Here is a 21224-nt window from a genome sequence, read left to right as displayed (position 1 = left end):
TTTCTTGAAAGGTCCGATCTAGAGATGGCAACGGGTGAAGACCTACCGGGTTTTGCTACACCAGACCTAGCCTCATCAGACTAAAAACTCCCCAGTCCAATACCCGTACCCGTGCACGGGTATAAATGCACACCCATACCCATACCCGTGTGGGTATTCTATACCCGATGGGTACCCATACCTTATAATAAAAATGCACAAACATAACAGATACGAATAGTATTCGATTTTAATATATATTTTCAGAGATAGTCATTGTTGAACCAATAATAATATATGTTAGTGCATTCTTTCAGCACACCAAAATCTACAATACTAATACAATAAAAATGCATGTTTACATGTTCCACGGTATATACATGCATCAAAAACTGAAATGTTCACTTGCTGAAAGATGGCTTCTATTTGAATCTCGATGGATTAGCTTTCAAGCTCTTGAATGCATGCTTCTTGAATATCTTGGAGACAAGACCAAAATGTAGCAGTTTTTATGTCTGTGTCATCAACTACAAAAGAATATGTAGAATCAGTTATAGTTAAAGTAAGAAAACTCACATTTGGTATTGGTAATAGTAATACATATACCTTTGTACTTGTTACGAAACCAATCTTGCGAGCACATTAAAGCCTCCAACACCTGAGGAGTGAGGAGTGAGCCTGCTGCGATGCTCACTAAGAACTCTTCCACTTGTGCTGAAAGCAGCTTCAGATGCAACTGTAGTCACAGGAATTGCATAAATATCCCTAGCTATCCGTCTTGAAGTATGATAACGAGTTCCAGCCACCTTCCACCAATCTAAAACATTAAAACCTTTAGTATCAAATGGGACTAGTCCATCCTCTAAATACCGATCTAGCTCAGATTTAAACATCAAAGATTCTGGCCTTGCACTTGCCACATGTGCACTGAAGGAAGATAAGAACTCCATGTTATTGATAGAAGTTGCTGATGAATTAGTGGTATCTTCAACCTCTTCCACATACACATGGTAATCGTGCATTAGATCACGTAGCAAATCCATGAGTATACCAACTTTATCCTCACACACTTGTCCAGTCATACCAAGTAACCATTCAAAACACATCAGCAAGCTTAAAATTTTGAGTCAAGGATCAAGAACAGTTGCAATACCCATTAGTCCTTGAATATCAGACTAGTACTTGTCAAACTTGGCAATCATATTAGATGACATGGTTTGTACTAATGGATTACCACGGGTTGACCATTGTCTAATTTTCACTCTAATCTCACAGATCTTCATGGAATAAATGTTTGCAGTGACATATTGAGTTCCAGAGAATAATTCTGTTATGTCATTAAACATGCAAAGCCTTTCTACTACATCAGCTATAAAATTCCATTCTTCTTCACTAGGCAAGCAAGTATATTGTTTATCAACATGGCTAGCTCTTAAGAAAACATCCTTGTAAGGCAATACAATGTTAATCATGTTGAATGTGGAGTTCCATCGAGGCTTGCAATCAAGATTGATCTTCTTTTTCATATTAACTTTAACAAACTTAGCTACACTTTCACGAATATTCTCAATAGTCTTTTTCAACAGCTCTAATCCATCTTTAACAATCAGATTGAGAATATGAGCACAACAACGCATGTGTAGTACCTTGCCATCATTCAGAAGCTTAGTTTTGCCGATTCTTCTTACAAGAGCTGGAATAACAGCATCATTCGTAGTGCAATTATCAAGAGTAACTGTGGATATCTTCTCATCAAGATTCTAGTCAACCAAAGATTCATAGAGTTCTTCACATATGACATCAGTAGTATGAGGGGCAGGAACATAAATGAACCTATATGTGAATAGCGAACAATATGTTACTCAATAAACATATATGTGAATAGTGAACTAGATGTCACATTAAGTACCTCATGATAATGCTTCTAAGAGTCCAAGATTCATCAATGAAGTGGGCAGTGATGGCCATATATCCTCTCTTCTGGTTATCAGAAGTCCATAAATCAGTAGTAATAGCCACTCTAGAATTAATTGCAGCCATATATTCAATGGCTTTCTTCTTCTCTGCTTCATATTGCATCAAAATATCCTTTCTAAAATAAATAAAGAAATACATTACACTACAACAAAGTATAGTGTCATAAATTTTTTATGTAAATAAGAAAGTTGTATACCTTATTGTGTTCCTAGTCCCAATCTTGAACAGTGGCTGAAGAGCACTGACAAACCTTCTGTCGGTGTTTCGAAACCCGGGGGGTCCCTGGACCGACGAGTGAATTGTCGCCGCGTGCCCCAGCCCAGATGGGTCGACGCGAGGCGGAACGCGAAGGGGGGAAAGGAAGCAGCCGGAGGGAGGCAGGCGTGAGAGAGTGGATCCCGCGGCCTTCGTGTTAGCCCCGCGCCTGAGTCGGGTGCGCTTGCAGTAGGGGGATACAAGCGTCCACGCGGGAGTGGGAGCGAGCGGCCTTGCGCGAGCGCCGTCCCGTCCTTCTCCGCGCGGGCCAACCCTCTGTAAGAGGGCCCTGGTCCTCCCTTTTATAGGCGTAAGGAGAGGATCCAGGTGTACAATGGGGAGTGTAGCAATGTGCTAACGTGTCTAGCGGTGGAGAGCTAGCGCCCTAAGTACATGCCATCGTGGCAGCCGGAGAGGTCTTGGCGCCCAGTTCGCGTGGTGTCGTGGCCGTCGGAGGAGTGCTGGAGCCTGGCGGGAGGACAGCTGTTGGGGCTGTCGAGTCCTTGCTGACGTCCTCTTGCTTTCGTAAGGGGGCTGAGAGCCGCCGTCGTCACAGGGCATGCGGGGCGCCATCATTACTCGCATGGTGGAGCGAGCCAGATGGGACGCTGGTCTGGTTCCCCGTAGCCCGAGTCAGCTCGGGGTAGGGTAATGATGGCGCTTCCTGTTGACGTGGTCGGTCTGTGCCCTAGGCTGGGCGAGGTGGAGGCTCCTCCGAGGTCGAGGTCGAGGTCGAGGTCAAGCCCCCGGGTCGGGCGAGGCGGAGTTCGTCGTCTTCCGGGGTTGAGCCCATGTCCGAGCCCTGGGGTCGGGCGAGGTGGAGTTCGCCGTCTTCTGGGGCTGAGCCCGAGTCCGAGCCCTAGGTCGGGCGGAGCGGAGTTCGCCGTCTTCCGGGGTTGAGCCCATGTCCGAGCCCTAGGGTCGGGCGAAGCGGAGTTCGCCGTCTTCTGGGGCTGAGCCCGAGTCCGAGCCCTGGGTCGGGCGGAGCGGAGTTCGCCGTCTTCCGGGGCTGAGCCCGAGTCCGAGCCCTGGGTCGGGAGGAGCAGAGTTCGCCGTCTTCCAGGGCTGAGCCCGAGTCCGAGCCCTGGGTCGGGCGGAGCGGAGTTCGCCGTCTTCCGGGGCTGAGCCCGAGTTCGAGCCCTGGGGTCGGGCGAGGCGGAGTTTCCTATGTCGCCCGAGGCTGGCCTTGGCTGCTGTCAGCCTCACTCTGTCGGGTGGCTCAGCAGTTGGAGCGGCGCAGGCGGCGCTGTGCTCTTGTCAGACCGGTCAGTAGAGCGGCGAAGTGACTGCGGTCACTTTGGCTCTGTCGACTGGAGGGCGTGCGTCAGGATAAAGGTGTCAGGCCACCTTTGCATTAAATGCCCCTGCGATTTGGTCGGTCGGCGTGGCGATGTGGCCAAGGTTGCTTCTCGGTGAAGACTGGGCCTCGGGCGAGCCGATAGTGTGCCCGTTGCTGGAGGGGGGTCCTCGGGCGAGACGTAGGTTCTCCGGGGTCGGCTTCCCTTGCGCGAGACTAGGCTCGGGCGAGGCACGATCATGTCCCTTGAATGGACCGATCCTTGACTTAATCGCACCCATCAGGCCTTTGCAGCTTTGTGCTGATGGGGGTTACCAGCTGAGATTTAGGGGTCTTGAGGGTACCCCTAATTATGGTCCCCGACAGTAGCCCCCGAGCCTCCAAGGGAGTACTAATACTCGCTTGGAGGCTTTTGCCGCACTTTTTTGCAAGGGGACCAGCCTTTTTTCGGTTGCATTCTGTTCCGGTGGGTGCGCGCGAGCGCACCCGCCGGGTGTAGCCCCCGAGGCCTCGGAGGAGTAGTTTTACTCCTTCGAGGTCTTAGTGCGTTTCGCAACGCTTCGGCTGGTCTAGTTGTTCCCTCATGCGAGCTGGCCGTAGCCCGAGTGCACGGTCGGGTCCCAAGTTCTCGGGCTGGTATGTTGACGCTATCAACGGTTTGGCCGGAGCCTGGTTTGCGAGAGCAGCCCCCGAGCCTCTGCACAGGGCGAGAGGACGGTCAAGGACAGACTCGTCTTTTTTACATATGCCTCTGCGTCGCCTTTCCGCAAGGAGGAGGGGGAAAGCGCCATGTTGCCCTCGGAGGGCGCCGGACATGGTGTTTCCGGTGAGCTGCTGGCGGGTAATCCGAGCGGACGCCCGTGCCCCATTTGCTAGGGGTCGGCTAGAGGCCCGGAGGCGCGCTCCAAAAGTACCTACGAGTGATCTGCCGGACCCGGTCCCCTTTGACGGGGTCCGAGGGATTGATGCCTCCCTCTGATGGGATTCCGTTACAAGATCGCTCCCGCTGGTCTCGGAAATGTCCTAGGGTACCTCGGGAGCGTAGCTCGAGCCTTGGTTATGTATCGAACGTACCCAGGGTCATCCCTCGCTTTGTGTCTGAGGCGACTGTGAACCCTTCGAGGGCCAGCCTACGAACCCCTGATCAGTAATGGGCGCGGAGCCCGAGTGGCCTGAGGCGGCCGTTGAACCCTTCGAGGGGCCAGCCATCGAACCTCTGACCAGTAGTGGGCGTAGAACCCAATCGATCTGAGGCGGCCGTTGAACCCCTCCGAGGGGCCAGCCTTCAAACCTCTGATCAGTAGGGAGGCTCGGAGCCTGTTTCCTTCGCGGAGAAGGGTCCTTCTCGGGGTATCCCCCTTTTTCGGTCCCTGTTGTAAGAGAGAGAAAGAGGAAAAGGAAAAGGATACGAAGTCGAATGATGTGGCGTACCTTTTTTTTTACGCGGTTATTATGGCGAAGGCGAAGCGTCGCTTGCTTCTCCCGCCTGAGGCGCCGCCTGTCCTGCCGCGGAGTTAATGCGACGGGGCGAGCGGTTCGCGAGGCGGTCGTTGCGCGTGTGCGAGCCGTTCGAGGAACGGATCACGGGCGCACCGTCTTCACGCCGTGAGAGAGGGCTCCCTCGCTGCCCCTGGATGGGACGTAAGCTTGGCTGACGACGTGACCGCTGCTCCTGCCCGCCTATCACCGCCATTACTGCCGGCCCATTTTTGACCGCATTTGACCGTCGCGCTTGGCTGGCACTGCAGGGTTGCCTCGAGTCGCGGTATTGACTCCACAGTCGAGGAGGCGCAGTAGTGGCGCGAGTGGCGGTGCAGTTGCTCGCATGTAGCAACCGGCATGCCGGTTGCATGACGCGTGGGCCTGGACCTCCATGCTGGGCGCGTTGGAGTTGAAGGGGCACGCCCACTTGGCACGGTTGCATGCCGCCTGCATGGCTGTCTGCCCTTTCACCCGCTGGTCTGGGCGAAAGTGGAGGAGTGCTTGTAACCGCCGGGTGGTTGCATGCACCGCGCGCGTGGCGGTTTGGCTTCTTCTCCCCTGGACCGGCTTGCATGACGTGTGGGACCCAGCCCCCGCGCCGTGGGGGGGGGGGGAGAATCTTGGAGCGTGTTGGAGAAGACTCAACCCGCAACGGTTGAGGGCGCAAGTGGGGAGAGTCGCCTTTAAAAGGGGGGCGACCCCCTTGGAGGGCAACCATGTCTTCGCGCTCCCTTCATGCATCGTGCCTTTCCACCTTCCGAGCCCCCCGGATGGGGGACGCCCGCAATCCTTCCACCTTGTCGTCGGAGGAACGCAACTTCGTGGAAGTTGGTACCTTTCAGCCATCATTCGGCTTCAAGGATTTTCATCATGCAGCCCGGCTGCATCCCCTCGCCGGTGGTCACCCAAGACGGTGACCTCCAACTTGATGGCAGGGAGAAGCGAGCCGGGCTGCGGCCTCTGCCCCTCCCTGAGCTTCAAGGATGTTCATCATCAGTGCTGGGGAGGGGAGTGTGCCGAGTTGGGGTCGGTCCCGGTGCGGGCGGCGGCCCGTCCTCCCCTCAGTGATCGGGGGGAAGGGCGTCCGCCGTTCGTGGCATGGGCAGCTGCCGCGTGCCCGGCTCTCTGAGCCGAGCGGCTTCGGAGCCGCTCCTGGTGCTGCCTTCCGCCACGGCAGCTGGAAGAGGTTCCGCCGCCGACGAGCTAGCCGGCGCCACCCACGGACTGACCTCCAACTCTACGGCCTTCTGTCCGTCCTTGCCTCTCGAGTTGGGGGCATGGGCGAGGGCCTCATGGCAGCAGCATCTGCCCTGAGGTCATCGCTGCTGCTGTTCGGCCCTCCAGAGCAGAAGTCGTCGTCGTTGCCGCTGCCGGGGCGGGCGACGACGAGCCGTTCGTCGGTCTTCTGTTGCTCCGCAGGCCCCCCCCCAATCGCGTGGGGTTATTCGTACCTGCGGAGGTGGAACCAGAGTTCCGTTTGTAAAGGCACCTTAAGTGCCGGTGTTTTTTTCAATGCGGCTGTCGAGGCCTGAACGTGTATGTATTTTCGGCACGGAGCCGTGTTTTTTCTTCATTTCGAGCACTGAGACTCGCCTTGTCGATTATCTGAACCGCTTCACCGAGCGTGAGTTGCCTCGTGCAAAGGTGACGAGTGAGGTATCCGTATCCCAGAGGAGTAGGAGTCCCTCGGCTCGGTCGGCCTTGCTGTCCGAGGCCCCTCTTGCTTAGTTAAAGGAACCCCTCGGCCGCCCTTCGATGAGCCGAAGCCGGAGGTAGCGGTGTCAGTACGGACACGGACGAAGGCAGAGTTGGCTTCGAAAAGGAGGTGTGGTTGGCCAGAGCCTGGCCGGGTCGTCCACTGGTGGAACCGACGCCGAAGTTGAGCTGCCGAGGCCACAAGCTGAGCTGATGTCTTTGGGGGACAGCTGGCCGAGGCCTCGAGGTGGCCGGCCGAGCCACCTGCTCGGGCCGGATTCTCGAAGAAGACCCTGGCGGCGATGGCCCGGGTGTGGTGCTGATGTCGTCCTTCAGAGTGGGGGCCCTCCGACCACGTCGCCGTCCGAGGCTAGGTCAGACCCCGTCGAAGGTGTAGTTGATGTCGAGGGTGCTGCTGCCCCCTTCGGCTGTCGACGTCCGAGCCTGCAGGATCACGTTGTCTTGTAGTGTGTGTATGTTTTCTGCGGCCGCCGAGGCCTAAACACACCGTCGTCGTGTTGTAAAGTTGCGTTTCTTTTCCTCTTGTTTCGAGTATCCGGACTCATTTGTTGGCAACAGAATTGTTTGTGCAGGCGAGAGTTGCTTTTCACAGAAGGCGATGAGTGAGGTATCCATATCCCGGAGGCATAGGAATCCCTCGGCTCGGTCGGCCTTGCTGCTTACGCGCGCTCTTACTCGTCCATAGGGTTCTGTTACCGACGCAGTCAAGAAGGCCCGAAAAATCATTTCGGCAGAGGAGCTCTCGAGCATGAAGACTTGTTCGGTCCGTGGAGTCACTTATCCGAGCGCGAGTTACTTATCGCAGAAGGTGATGAGTGAGGTATCCGTATCCCGGAGGCGTAGGAGTCCCTCGGCTCGGTCAGCCTTGGCTGCTTACGTGTACTCTGTCGTTTTCAGGATCCACTTTTGGAGTAATCGAAGAGCACGAAAGGCATTCTGGCAGAAAAGATTTTTTTCTTTTTTCGAGGAAAATTTTGACGCAGAGGGGGTTGCCCCCTTCTAGCCCCCGAGGGAGGGTCGGGCTTTGCCGAGGCAAGGCTGACCCTTCCTTGACGACCAGACTTGGTGTGTGAACGAGGTATACGAGCAACTTGAAAGCATCTTAAGGGTAGAAGCAACGTAGTTGTTGGATGTTCCAAGCGTTGCTGTAGACCTCGCCTTGGCTGTTGGCCAGCTTGTACGTTCCGGGCTTCAGAACCTTGGCGATGACGAACGACCCTTCCCAGGGAGGCATGAGTTTGTGCCGCCCTCGGGCGTCTTGTCGCAGCCGAAGCACCAGGTCGCCCACCTGGAGGTCTCGGGACCGAACCCCTCGAGCGTGGTAGCATCGCAGGGACTGCTGGTACCGCGCCGAGTGTAGTAAGGCCATGTCCCGAGCCTCCTCCAGCTGGTCCAGTGAGTCTTCTCGGTTGGCTCGGTTGCTTTGGTCGGTGTAGGCCCTCGCCCTCGGGGAACCATATTCCAAGTCTGTGGGCAAGATGGCCTCGGCCCCATAGACTAGAAAGAACGGTGTGAAGCCCGTGGCTCGGCTCGGCGTTGTTCTCAGACTCCAGACCACCGAGGGGAGTTTCTTCATCCACCGCTTGCCGAACTTGTTGAGGTCGTTGTAGATCCGAGGCTTGAGTCCTTGCAGGATCATGCTGTTAGCCCGCTCCACTTGCCCATTCGTCATGGGGTGAGCCACGGCAGCCCAGTCCACCCGGATGTGGTGATCCTCGCAGAAGTCCAGGAACTTTCTGTCGGTGAACTAGGTACCGTTGTCGGTGATGATGGAGTTCGGGACCCCAAAGCGATGGATGATGTTGGTGAAGAACGCCACCGCCTGTTCGGACCTGATGCTGTTTAGGGGTCGGACCTCGATCCACTTGGAGAATTTGTCGATGGCGACCAACAGGTGCGTGTAGCCCCCGGGTGCCTTTTGCAAGGGGCCAACGAGGTCCAGACCCCACACAGCAAACGGCCAGGTGATGGGTATGGTCTGCAGAGCCCGAGCGGGCAGGTGGGTCTGCCTCGCATAGAACTGACACCCTTCGCAGGTGCGGACAATTCTAGTAGCGTCGGCCAGTAGAATCCTTGTCGGAAGGCGTTTCCAATGAGGGTTCGAGGTGCTGCGTGATGGCCGCAAGCCCCCGAGTGTATCTCTTGCAAGAGCTCCTGGCCTTCGGCGATGGAAATGCATCGCTGGAGGATGCCTGAGGGGCTGCGATGGTAGAGCTCCTTCCCATCTCCCAGCAAGACGAAAGACTTGGCGCGCCGCGCCAACCGCCGAGCTTTGGCTTGGTCGAGGGGCAGCTCTCCTCGGTGGAGATATTGCAGGTACGGGGTCTGCCAGCTTTGATTAGGCGTGACCTCGCTCTGTTCCCCCTCGACACGCAGTGCCTCACCCTCGGGGGCCGAGGGTACCTCGGGCTGAGCCGAGGGTACCTCGGATCGTGCCGAGGGTACCTCAGACTGGGCCGAGGGTACCTCGGACTGAGCCGAGGATACCTTGGACTCAGCCGAAGGTGCCTCGGGCGGAGCCAAAGGTGCCTCGGGCTCGGGCGTGTCCTCGGTCTTGACGGAGGGTTGATGCAGGTCTCGGGAGAATACGTCCGGGGGAACTGTTGTTCGTCCCGAGGCTATTTTAGCCAGCTCGTCCGCAGTCTCATTGTAGCGTCGGGCGATGTGGTTGAGCTCGAGCCCGTAGAACTTGTCTTCCAGGCGCCGAACCTCATCGCAGTAGGCTTCCATCTTCGGGTCACGGCAGTGGGAGTTCTTCATGACTTGGTCGATGACGAGCTGCGAGTCACCGCGAGCATCGAGGCGTCGGACCCCTAGCTAGATGGCGATTCGCAACCCGTTTACCAGAGCCTCGTACTCTGCCACATTGTTGGACGCTGGGAAGTGGAGGCGTAGCACGTAGCGTAGGTGCTTCCTGAGGGGCGAGACGAAGAGGAGGCCTGCGCCGGCCCCCATCTTCATCAGCGACCCGTCGAAAAACATGGTTCAGAGCTCTGGTTGGATCGGAGCCGTCGGGAGTTGGGTGTCGGCCCATTCAGCCACGAAGTCCGCCAAGACCTGGGACTTGATGGCCTTCCGAGGGGTGAGCGAGATCGTCTCGCCCATGATCTCCACCGCCCACTTCACAATTCTACCCGAGGCCTCTCGGGACTGGATGATCTCTCCCAGGGGGAAGGATGACACCACAGTCACCGGATGAGACTCGAAGTAGTGTCGCAACTTCCGCCGTGTTAGGATCACCGTGTACAGCAGCTTCTGGATTTGTGGGTAGCGGATCTTGGTCTCGGACAGTACCTCACTGATGAAGTAGACTGGCCTCTGGACGGGCAATGCATGCCCTTCTTCTCGTCTCTCAACCACAATCGCGGCGCTAACCACCTGGGTGGTTGCGGCGACGTAGATCAAGAGGGCTTCTCCGGCAGCGGGGGGCACCAAGATGGGCGCGTTCGTGAGGAGCGCCTTCAGGTTCCCGAGGGCTTCCTCGGCCTCGGGAGTCCAAGCGAAGCACTCGGTCTTCCTTAAGAGGCGGTACAGAGGCAGACCTCTTTCGCCGAGGCGCGAGATGAAGCGGCTCAGAGCCGCAAGACATCCCATGACCCTCTGTACGTCTTTCAAGTCCTTGATTGGCCCCATGCTGGTGATGGCTGCAATCTTCTCCGGGTTAGCTTCGATGCCCTGCTCGGAGACGATGAACCCCAAGAGCATGCCTCGGGGGACCCCGAAGACACACTTTTCGGGATTAAGCTTCACGCCTTTCGCCTTGAGACATCGGAATGTCGCTTCAAGGTCGGAAAGGAGGTCGGAGGCCTTCCTCGTCTTGACTATCGACCGTTCGGCCGATGTGTTCGCCAAACACATGGTTCATGCATCACTGGTACGTTGCCCCCGCATTCCTCAAACCAAACGGCATTGTAACATAGCAGTACATGCCGAAGGGTGTGATGAATGAAGTCGCGAGCTGGTCAGACTCTTTCATCCTGATCTGGTGATACCCTGAGTAGGCATCAAGGAAAGACAGGGTTTCGCACCCAGCAGTGGAATCCACGATCTGATCGATGCAAGGCAGAGGGTAGGGAACTTTCGGACATGCTTTGTTTAGACCAGTGTAGTCTACACACATCCGCCATTTCCCCCTTTCTTTCTCACAAGCACAGGGTTGACAAGCCATTCGGGATGGAATACCTCTTTGATGAACCCTGCCGCCAGTAGCTTGTGGATCTCCTCGCCTATGGCCCTGCACTTTTCTTCGTCGAATCGGCGCAGAGGTTGCTTCACGGGTCGGGCCCCAGCTCGGATATCCAGAGAGTGCTCGGCGACTTCCCTCGGTATGCCGGGCATGTCCGAGGGACTCCACGCGAAAACGTCGGCATTCGTGCGGAGAAAGTCGATGAGCATTGCTTCCTATTTGGGGTCGAGCTCGAAACCAATCCGGATCTGCTTGGAGGCGTCGTTGCGGGGGTCGAGAGGGATGGACTTGGCCGTCTCCGCTGGTTCGAAGTTGCCGGCGTGGCGCTTCACGTCGGGCGCCTCCCTAGAGAGGCTCTCCAGGTCGGCGATGAGGGCCTCGGATTCGGCGAGGGCCTCGGCGTACTCCACGCACTCCACATCGCATTCGTACGCGTGTCGGTACGTGGGCCCGACGGTGATGACCCTGTTGGGGCCCGACATCTTGAGCTTGAGGTAGGTGTAGTTGGGGACAGCCATGAACTTGGCGTAGCATGGCCTCCCCAGCACTGCGTGGTAGGTTCCTCGAAACCTGACCACTTCGAACGTGAGGGTCTCCTTTCGAAAGTTGGAGGGCGTCCCGAAGCAGACGTGTAGGTCAAGTTGTCCAAGGGGTTGAACGCGCTTCCCGAGGACGATCCCGTGGAAAGGCGCAGCGCCCGTCCGGACCGAGGACAGATCGATCCGCAGAAGCCCAAGGGTCTCGGCGTAGATGATGTTGAGGCCGCTGCCTCCGTCCATGAGGACCTTGGTGAGCCTGACGTTGCCGATGATGGGGTCGACAACGAGTGGGTATCTCCCCGGGCTCGGCACGTAGTCTGGATGGTCGGCCTGATCGAAGGTGATGGGATTGTCGGACCAGTCTAGGTAGACTGGCGCCGCCACCTTTACCGAGCAGACCTCCCGACGCTCTTGCTTGCGGTGCCGAGCCAAGGCGTTCACCACTTGCCCGCCGTAGATCATGAAGCAGTCGCGGACCTCGGGGAACCCTCCTGCCTTGTGATCTTCCTCCTTTGCGTCGTCGAGGGCCTTGCCACCCTCCGCGGGTGGCCCGGCCTTGTGGAAGTGTCGTCGAAGCATGGCACACTCCTCAAGGGTGTGCTTGACGGGCCCCTGATGATAGGGGCACGGCTCCTTGAGCATCTTGTCGAAGAGGTTGGCACCTCCGGGAGGTTTCCGAGGGTTCTTGTACTCGGCGGCGGCGACAAGGTCCACGTCGGCGGCGTCGCGTTTCGCTTGCGACTTCTTCTTGCCCTTCTTCTTGGCGCCGCGCTGAGTTGAAGCCTCGGGAACATCTTCCGGTGGGCGGCCCTGGGGCTGCTTGTCCTTCCGGAAAATGGCCTCAACCGCCTCCTGGCCAGAGGCGAACTTGGTGGCGATGTCCATCAGCTCGCTCGCCCTGGTGGGGGTCTTGCGACCCAGCTTGCTCACCAGGTCGCGGCAGGTGGTGCCGGCAAGGAACGCGCCGATGACATCTGAATCGGTGACGTTGGGCAGCTCTGTGCGCTGCTTCGAGAATCGCCGGATGTAGTCCCGGAGAGACTCTCCCGGCTGCTGGCGGCAGCTTCGGAGATCCCAGGAGTTCCCAGGGCGCACGTACGTGCCCTAGAAATTGCCGGCGAAGGCTTGGACCAGGTCGTCCCAGTTGGAGATCTGCCCCAGGGGCAGGTGCTCCAGCCAGGCTCGAGCGGTGTCGGAGAGGAACAGGGGGAGGTTGCGGATGATGAGGTTATCATCGTCCGTTCCACCCAGTTGGCAGGCCAGCCGATAGTCCGTGTGACGGAACCTCCCAAGTAATTAGGCCCACCTACAGTTGTCCTTGTCCAACGGACCTCAGACAACCCTGTATGTGACCCTGAACTACTCGACAAGCTCGGTATCTTTCCTTACCTTTCCAGGAACGTCTCACCCGTCTTGCAGACATTACAGAACATCGGAGATATAGATATGCGGAAGCGATTACATAAGTTTACATTTATTAAAAAGTAAGATCAAGTTGTTTATTACAGACCAGAACTATATATCGAGTGCCGAATAATATTATTACACATACCAAGGGAGGCAAAAACTCCTCCCGACAGTTATCACACAAAAAGTCCTAATGGAGGATCCTTTCCTCCCGTACTTCAGTCTTGCTTATCTTCATTAGGAACCACCTTGGAGCAAAAGCAACAAAGGTTTGTCGCTTCCTCACCTAAAAACAACGGAGGGATAAACCCTGAGTATGGAATTACTCAGCAAGTCTTACCCGACTAAGGAAAAGACTCTCAAGGGTATGCTGGATAAATAGGAATCAAGAAGAGGCTTTAGCAAAAATCAACTTAGATACTTTTGCAGAAATAGCTTACTAAAGTGAGTCCTTACTTTCAACATTTTAACGTCGGATTAGGTATTAATAGACTCTGTTTGCTTCTAGTCTAATTTCATCATTTCATCAGTACAACATCATTTTTGTTCACGAAGTTCACATCTTGACTTAGGTTGTAGGGAAGTGACCAAGTCTTCATAACCGCGAAGGTACGGCGATCCGAATCGATTATACTCAGCTGATGATCTCCAATCACATGACATATGTAGCACTTAACCCTTGCATATGTCAACCCGCCACCGGGGTTCTTAAGACCAGATCAGGTTCACGCAAACCGAGAGCACAGATACACCACCGACCAGCCTCTTGCCACGGTGGGTACACGCTACTCCCGCCACCGCTCCACGCCCATTTCGTGTTATCTTATTCTGGCCTTAGTCTGCCCGAGGCAAGGCTTACCCATAACGAGGCATGTGACTAGTTAAAGGGTCCTCGATCAGCACGCCTACATACGCATTCAATCCTTAATCAACCTGGGTAGAACATCACCTGTTCCTAACCCAAGTTTCGATTTAAGTACTTCCATCCTTAGGATTGTTTCTGTTCCTTAGGATGAAAAGAGCATCACAGGGAACTTTGCAGTAAGATCCCACCACGCTCTCAATGAAAGTATTCTTGCAGGTAGAAGTCATCTTTCCTTAGGATAACCCCTGAGCTAGGCAGTATTGCAAAAGACAACCTCTATCCACAAGATCTAAGCAGGGCTAAGCATTTTTGTAAATCAAATTTTGATACTTCACCAGAAGTATCAATAAAGGTATGGATATCAAGGAAAGCAATGCATCAAAGGGTTCCAAGCAATTCCTATGAACCTAATGCACATTTCACTTGACTTAAAGTGTGCGAAAAGTATTTAAAAACACAAGGAAAGGGGTTGCATGCACCGGGGCTTGCCTTCGTTAACAGGTGAGTCTGGCTCGGATCCACAAATATCAAAGTAGAAGCAGTTGCCTGCTTGAGAATCCGAGGGTGTGGTGTCCTTTCTTCGGTGACTTCCACTTCTTCTTCGTGTTCTAACATAACCATACATATATATAAGAATGAATGTCATGTAATGCTCATGAGAGTGCGAAGACAATAAAGATTTATTATCTAAGTCTTGAATACAACTTTCCTTCACGGAACTCCGAGAACTTAGAGTTTCTAGAGTCGGTAAAGGAGTTCACAAGGCAGGGGGGTGTTTTAGGGTTTGGTGATCAAACAAGGTCCAAATCAACCCAAATTCTACCCAAGGCTTCTAAATAATATGAGGAACTCATATAAAAATTTTGAGCATTTTTGGGATTACCATTTATCTTTTAAAAATCCAGAACTACTATCTTAAACTACTTTAAATGCCTTAAAATTCCTCATTTAACCTAAAAATCACAAAACTATTTTTATTAAATTCTAGGGAAAATAAGAAACCTAGGAAAATTGGTTTTATAATTTTACCATTTTTCTACATTTTTATAATTGTTTTGGCTCTGGAAATAAAAGAAAAAGGAAACCAGTGAATAGTACTGGGCTGATTTCAGCCCAGCGGCCCAATTCAAAGAGGAAAGCGCGCGCGTGCGCCCGCGCGCTCCGGCGATTTTGCAAACAAGCCCCTGCAGTATTGAATAACCTGAAGAACTCCAAACACTATTTAAAATAGTCGTTGACACTTCACAGAAATGCCCCCGACTTTCTATTTCTTCTCCAAACACCTCCCTGGTCACGGCACGCTCCCCGTTCATCCCTGTCGTGGTTCGTACCGGCCATGACCGGCGATGATTGTTCAAGCTAACTATCGGAGAGGCTTTATGGACCTAAGGTGACCTAAGAACGATCCTCAATTTCAAATGGCACCCCAAGAAAGTGTTCTGCCCACGCTCAGGGCGAAAACCGGGGCGTCGAGCTCACGTTCCCAGTCGATCTCATCTGAATAGATCAATTTGCTGCCACGATGAGCACCACGGGTACCCAGAGCTACTAAAACAATGATTCAAAGGCGCAGAATCATACCAGGTTCGCCTGGCCACGGGAGGGCTATCTCGGCGGCGTGGAGTTTCAATTTGGGGGAAAACCCAAATTGCAGCGCTACGGTGAACGAACAGGGATGAGAGTGGGTGCGATAGCTTGCGGATTACATGGCACAACCGGCCTGGCCCTCAATTTATAGAAGGGCAAAGCGGTGGCCACGAATTTGAGGAGGACGCGCGACGGCCGGAATGACAGGGTGAGTCATCGGCGCGGCTTACAGTGGCACTTACTGGTTGAGAAGCTACGGCGGTCATCGTCGAGCTAGGGCGGCTAGTGACGACGTGTTTAACGGCTGGAAACGTGGCACCATCGCGGCGCAGAATGGCAACTCCGGCGATGGCCACGAAGCCACGTCGCCGGCGTAAAAGGTGAAGACAGCGAGGCCACAGTAGTTCATACCCATCGGCAAGGAGATCTTTCCAAGATCAGCAAAATCCACTCCCCCGCGACACGAATCTCGTCGCCCAACCCAACTCCGGTCACGCGGATCACCGGCGTTGAGCTATCCGAGCTGGCATCCTAATCCGTGTACTGTACCATGGGGAAAATTCAGTCAAATGCACCTGACAGCCACGGTTTATGGCCATTTTTCTCAAAATTTTGCATTACGACTTGGTCATCTCTCTACACCAAAGTTATAGAGCTATAGTTAATCTTTAACTTTGCCACAAAGCTTACTATCAAATAGTCACTGAATCTCATTCGAAATCGAGCTCAAAGTTCATCCCATCACACTGCTCCTGGAAATTTAGTTCAGGGAGGGACTGACAGCCCGACTTTGAGCTTAATTATCTCTCAAATACTCTTAACAACCATGCTTACCACCTTAAGCAAAGTTGTTCTCCTTAGTTTGCTCTATAGTTTTTATGTGGTGACCTAGGGCAAAAACCCTATATTTTAAAAGATACAGGGCCCCAAAGTTGAGCCAATATCACTGTTTTTCAGACTTAGTATAGAACTCAATGGAGGTCTATTTTGCAATTAAGTCCAAAACTCAGGGTTTGGCTTGTGAATTCACATATAAGTGGCCCAAATGACTTAAGATACTTACTTGACTTGGTTTTTGCACTGTAGTCCCAAAAGTGGACTAATTTTGCTCATAGGTCCCTAGGGTTTGGTTTTAGGGTTTTCCAGGATTCCAATTAGGGTTTTTGGTATCCCAGGGGCATAAATGTGATTCAACTTTGTTTTTGGGGATATTTTATGACTCTTTCCCTAAAGTCTTTAGGTTTTCTCATCTTGGGTTAGGTCTTACCCCTTTAATCCCTATTTAGGGTTAAGTTTCCTATCCAGGGTTCTATTTGCAAAAACACTTAAACAATACAACTTGTTTGAAAATTTTGCCTAGTGAATGCACTCTAGGTGTGTCAAACATATGCAATGCCAATGCTTATGATGCCATGCTCAAGTTTTAGTTACAGTAACACCAGGGGTGTTACAGTCCGCGAGCCACAGTTCCGGTCTTGTCTCCCTCGAGTACTTTGTGATAGTAGTCGGGGTTCAGAACCGGGTCGGGAACGGTGCCCGTCGTATGGCGCGGCTGAAAGCCTGTGGACCGGGTGGTTCGGGCGAAGGACTCCGATCCTCCCCACTGTCGTAGCGTCCCCCACGCCTGGGGTGGTAGCCTCGGCGTGCCCTGTCGTCGAGGTGGGCCTGACGGCTGTGATGATGGCGCTCGTTGCCGAGGCGACCCGGGGCCGCAGGCGCTGTGTTGCGCGTGCGCCCGGAGTGGACCGAGGCTTCCCGCATGAATCGGGAAGTCACGGCGCGATGTTCCGAGGGGGACCCCTGCCTTCGGGAGGCAGAGCTTTCGGCCCGTCGGACCGCGGCGTCCTCCAGGAGATTCTTGAGCTCTCCCTGGATACGCCGCCCCTCGGTGGTTGATGGATCCGGCATCGCGCGGAGGAGTATTGCCGCTGCAGCCAGGTTCTGGCCGACTCCACTGGAATCCGGCGGCAGCCTCACCCTGACGTCGTCGGCGATGCGGTGCGGGATGTCCTGGGGGAGATGACGCGCTTCTCCGGCCGGGGGATGGACCGCCCATTCCTGCCCGATGTCCTGGCGGATCGGCACAAGCGTTCCTGCTCCCTCGTCGAGCCTGGCCTGCCTCTCGCGGATTTGCTCGAGCTGTGGGTCAGGACCCCCCGCCGGGACGGGGACCACAGCTAGCTCCCGAAGGATGTCAACGCGAGGCACGGGCCTAGGGGGATCACCGTTTTCCAGCATACCAAGATGGTTGCCTTCGCCGGGACCCCCTAGATCGACGTGGAAACATTCACGACTTGGGCCGCGGTCCTCGTTGTTGAGGCCGCGGCTGCCGTCGGAACAGCCGGAAAGGCAGTAGTCACATGCGGTCATGAAGTCCCGCACGGCACTGGGGTTACCAAGTCCGGAGAAATCCCAACAGAGGTCGGGCTCGCCATCTTCCTCGGACCCCGAGGGCTCGTAGGTCGAGTCGGCCGTCAGTCGGTCCCAGGGTGACCGCACACGATACCCCAGAGGGTTTGGACTCGCCTCTATGAGAGTGCTCACCGAAGCGGAGTCGTTTGGTGGGTCGAGGCCGAATCCAAAAGACGTGAGATGGGAATCGGTCGGTACCTTTCGGTCGACGGGCGGTGACGAGGTCGCGTCTGGGACTGACTGCACTGTTGTCTCAGGTACGAGGGTGACGCCCAGCAAGTCCTTCGCGAGCATGCTGGCGTCGTGCGTTTGCTTGAGATTGGCGTGTTGCGGGGAGGCGGCGCTCGTCTTTGTCTCAGACGCGAGATCGATGCCCGACGCGCCCTCCGTTGGGGCGCCGGCGCCGTCGACTCGCTCGACAGCCAACGAGGTGCCGCTTCCCGCTTGGCCTTGGTTGCCCCGCCTCCTCCTCCGTCGGCGGGGGAGGGGACGGGACAAGCCCGAATGTCGTCCTTCCACCACGTGGGGAAGGCGTCGTCGATTTCCCCGTCGGCGAGCGGGTTGTCGACCGCCATTGTCGCTGTCGCGTGGCGGGGGAAGGAGTATCATGTCGTAGCTGCCGTCGAGGGACATGAACTCAAGATTCCCGAAACAAATCACCGTCTCGGGCCGGAAAGGTTGCTGGAGACTGCCCATCTGGAGCTTGACGGGAAGCTGTTCGTCAACACGCAGCAGGCCCCTACCTGGCGCGCCAACTGTCGGTGTTTCGAAACCCGGGGGGTCCCTGGACCGACGAGTGAATTGTCGCCGCGTGCCCCAGCCCAGATGGGTCGACGCGAGGCGGAACGCGAAGGGGGGAAAGGAAGCAGCCGGAGGGAGGCAGGCGTGAGAGAGTGGATCCCGCGGCCTTCGTGTTAGCCCCGCGCCTGAGTCGGGTGCGCTTGCAGTAGGGGGATACAAGCGTCCACGTGGGAGTGGGAGCGAGCGGCCTTGCGCGAGCGCCGTCCCGTCCTTCTCCGCGCGGGCCAACCCTCTGTAAGAGGGCCCTGGTCCTCCGTTTTATAGGCGTAAGGAGAGGATCCAGGTGTACAATGGGGAGTGTAGCAATGTTCTAACGTGTCTAGCGGTGGAGAGCTAGCGCCCTAAGTACATGCCATCGTGGCAGCCGGAGAGGTCTTGGCGCCCTGTTCGCGTGGTGTCGTGGCCATCGGAGGAGTGCTGGAGCCTGGCGGGAGGACAACTGTTGGGGCTGTCGAGTCCTTGATGACGTCCTCTGGCTTCCGTAAGGGGGCTGAGAGCTGCCATCGTCACAGGGCATGCAGGGCGCCATCATTACTCGCATGGTGGAGCGAGCCAGATGGGACGCCGGTCTGATTCCCCGTAGCCCGAGTCAGCTTGGGGTAGGGTAATGATGGCGCTTCCTGTTGACGTGGTCGGTCCGTGCCCTAGGCTGGGCGAGGTGGAGGCTCCTCCGAGGTCGAGGTCGAGCCCCGGGTCGGGCGAGGCGGAGTTCATCGTCTTCCGGGGTTGAGCCCATGTCCGAGCCCTGGGGTTGGGTGAGGCGGAGTTTGCCGTCTTCCGGGGCTGAGCCCGAGTCCGAGCCCTGGGTCGGGCGGAGCGGAGTTCGCCGTCTTCCGAGGTTGAGCCCATGTCAGAGCCCTGGGGTCGGGCGAAGCGGAGTTCGTCGTCTTCCGGGGCTGAGCCCGAGTCCGAGCCCTGGGTCGGGCGGAGCGGAGTTCGCCGTCTTCCGGGGCTGAGCCCGAGTCCGAGCCCTGGGTCGGGCGGAGCGGAGTTCGCCGTCTTCCGGGGCTGAGCCCGAGTCCGAGCCCTAGGTCGGGCGGAGCGGAGTTCGCCGTCTTCCGGGGCTGAGCCCGAGTCCGAGCCCTAGGGTCGGGCGAGGCGGAGTTTCCTATGTTGCCCGAGGCCGGCCTTGGCTGCTGTCAGCCTCACTCTGTCGGGTGGCTCGGCAGTCGGAGCGGAGCAGGCGGCGCTGTCCTCTTGTCAGACCGGTCAGTAGAGTGGCGAAGTGACTGCGGTCACTTCGGCTCTGTCGACTGGAGGGCGTGCGTCAGGATAAAGGTGTCAGGCCACCTTTGCATTAAATGCCCCTGCGATTTGGTCGGTCGGCGTGGCGATGTGGCCAAGGTTGCTTCTCGGTGAAGACTGGGCCTCGGGCGAGCCGATAGTGTGCCCGTTGCTGGAGGGGGTCCTCGGGCGAGACATAGGTTCTCCGGGGTCGGCTTCCCTTCCCCGAGGCTAGGCTCGGGCGAGGCACGATCGTGTCCCTTGAATGGACCGATCCTTGACTTAATCGCACCCATCAGGCCTTTGCAGCTTTGTGCTGATGGGGGTTACCAGCTGAGATTTAGGGGTCTTGAGGGTACCCCTAATTATGGTCCCCGACACCTTCGGAAACCAGCATGGTCAACCATGCTCAGTGGATACTCATGTAGAACTATCATCGCGCGAAGTTCGCTTCTAGCTATCTCTTGATCAAATGTATAGTTCTCGACTGAAATTGCCCCTATTTTTGAGGAACCAAACCTTAAAGAAGATTGTGAAAGTGTCTTGTTTCCAACCATCTTAATCTTTTTCAAAGTACTAATTTTCAAATGGTCATGAAGATGCATAGTTCCAATGTTTGCTCCTATAGAAAGATACTTAAAACAATAATTGCACTTGGCCTTTATTACACCTCTTATTTTTACTCTAGTAAACTCATTCCAAACAACTGAAGCGAGCTTTCTCTTGGAACCCGAGTCAACAACTTCAGTATCATCTTCATCTTCTACTATTTGAACATCCTCCTTGCCATCTAGTTCAACGGGCCGTGATTTCATCCTATAGCAAATTCTTAATCAACTCATGAACAGGAAAAAAGATAATCTAAACTAGTTGTAATATGATCCTACAAATATAGGCAAAAATCTAATTAAACTGAAGACCCTTACAGCATGTAAATTACTTAAACTAAATTTTACTTAAACTAAATTTTATTTATCCAACATAAAAACATACCAAATCTGGACATCATGTATATTTACTTAAACTGAATTTTATTTATCCGACATAAAACATAAATCTGGACGACATGTATATTTACTTAAACTGAATTTTATTTACCCAATTGATTGAAGAACGTTATAGGCAGAGGGAGTCCCTTCACTTGTAGAAACCTGAGGATGATATCAATACAGAAGATTCTTCGGCTTAGGCACCCTCTTTCTCATACCATGGTTAGGGACATTTTGGACGAATCTAGCTCTAGCCCCAGCATCAGTTTGCGAGTTCGAGTCTGCGCCCTTGGAAACCTGGGGTGGTCATCGGTCAGAGTCGTCGAAGTCCCTTTGCAATGGCAGTTCAGTAAGGCTGTAGAGGATTCTGGAACCAGAATGGACAAAAAAATGGAAAAAAGTTACCGGTTGCTATCATCGATGGAGCTCGAGTGTGTCGCCATATTCAGGCCTCTAGCGAAGGTGGCATGGTGGACTGATACATGTGGCTTCGTGTAGTCATGTTGGA

The 21224-nt window shown here is 54.8% G+C and overlaps 1 protein-coding gene across 1 annotated transcript; it reads right to left on the bottom strand.

Annotated features, from left to right (window-relative positions):
* Positions 1-1739: 1739 nt before the first annotated feature.
* On the bottom strand, positions 1740-20164 carry LOC109943709 (zinc finger BED domain-containing protein RICESLEEPER 2-like). Its single transcript, XM_020547206.1, has 4 exons — positions 20109-20164; positions 2153-2206; positions 1889-2071; positions 1740-1812 (listed from the first exon to the last, which is right to left on the bottom strand). Exons 1-4 carry the CDS (start codon positions 20162-20164, stop codon positions 1740-1742), a joined length of 366 nt encoding a protein of 121 aa, XP_020402795.1.
* Positions 20165-21224: the final 1060 nt, after the last annotated feature.

This window comes from Zea mays, chromosome 1, assembly GCF_902167145.1.
Source record: "Zea mays cultivar B73 chromosome 1, Zm-B73-REFERENCE-NAM-5.0, whole genome shotgun sequence".
In the NCBI taxonomy this organism is placed as follows: domain Eukaryota; kingdom Viridiplantae; phylum Streptophyta; class Magnoliopsida; order Poales; family Poaceae; genus Zea; species Zea mays.
The sequence above is the reverse complement of the archived record's forward strand: the minus strand, read 5'-3'. Positions and strand labels throughout refer to the sequence as shown.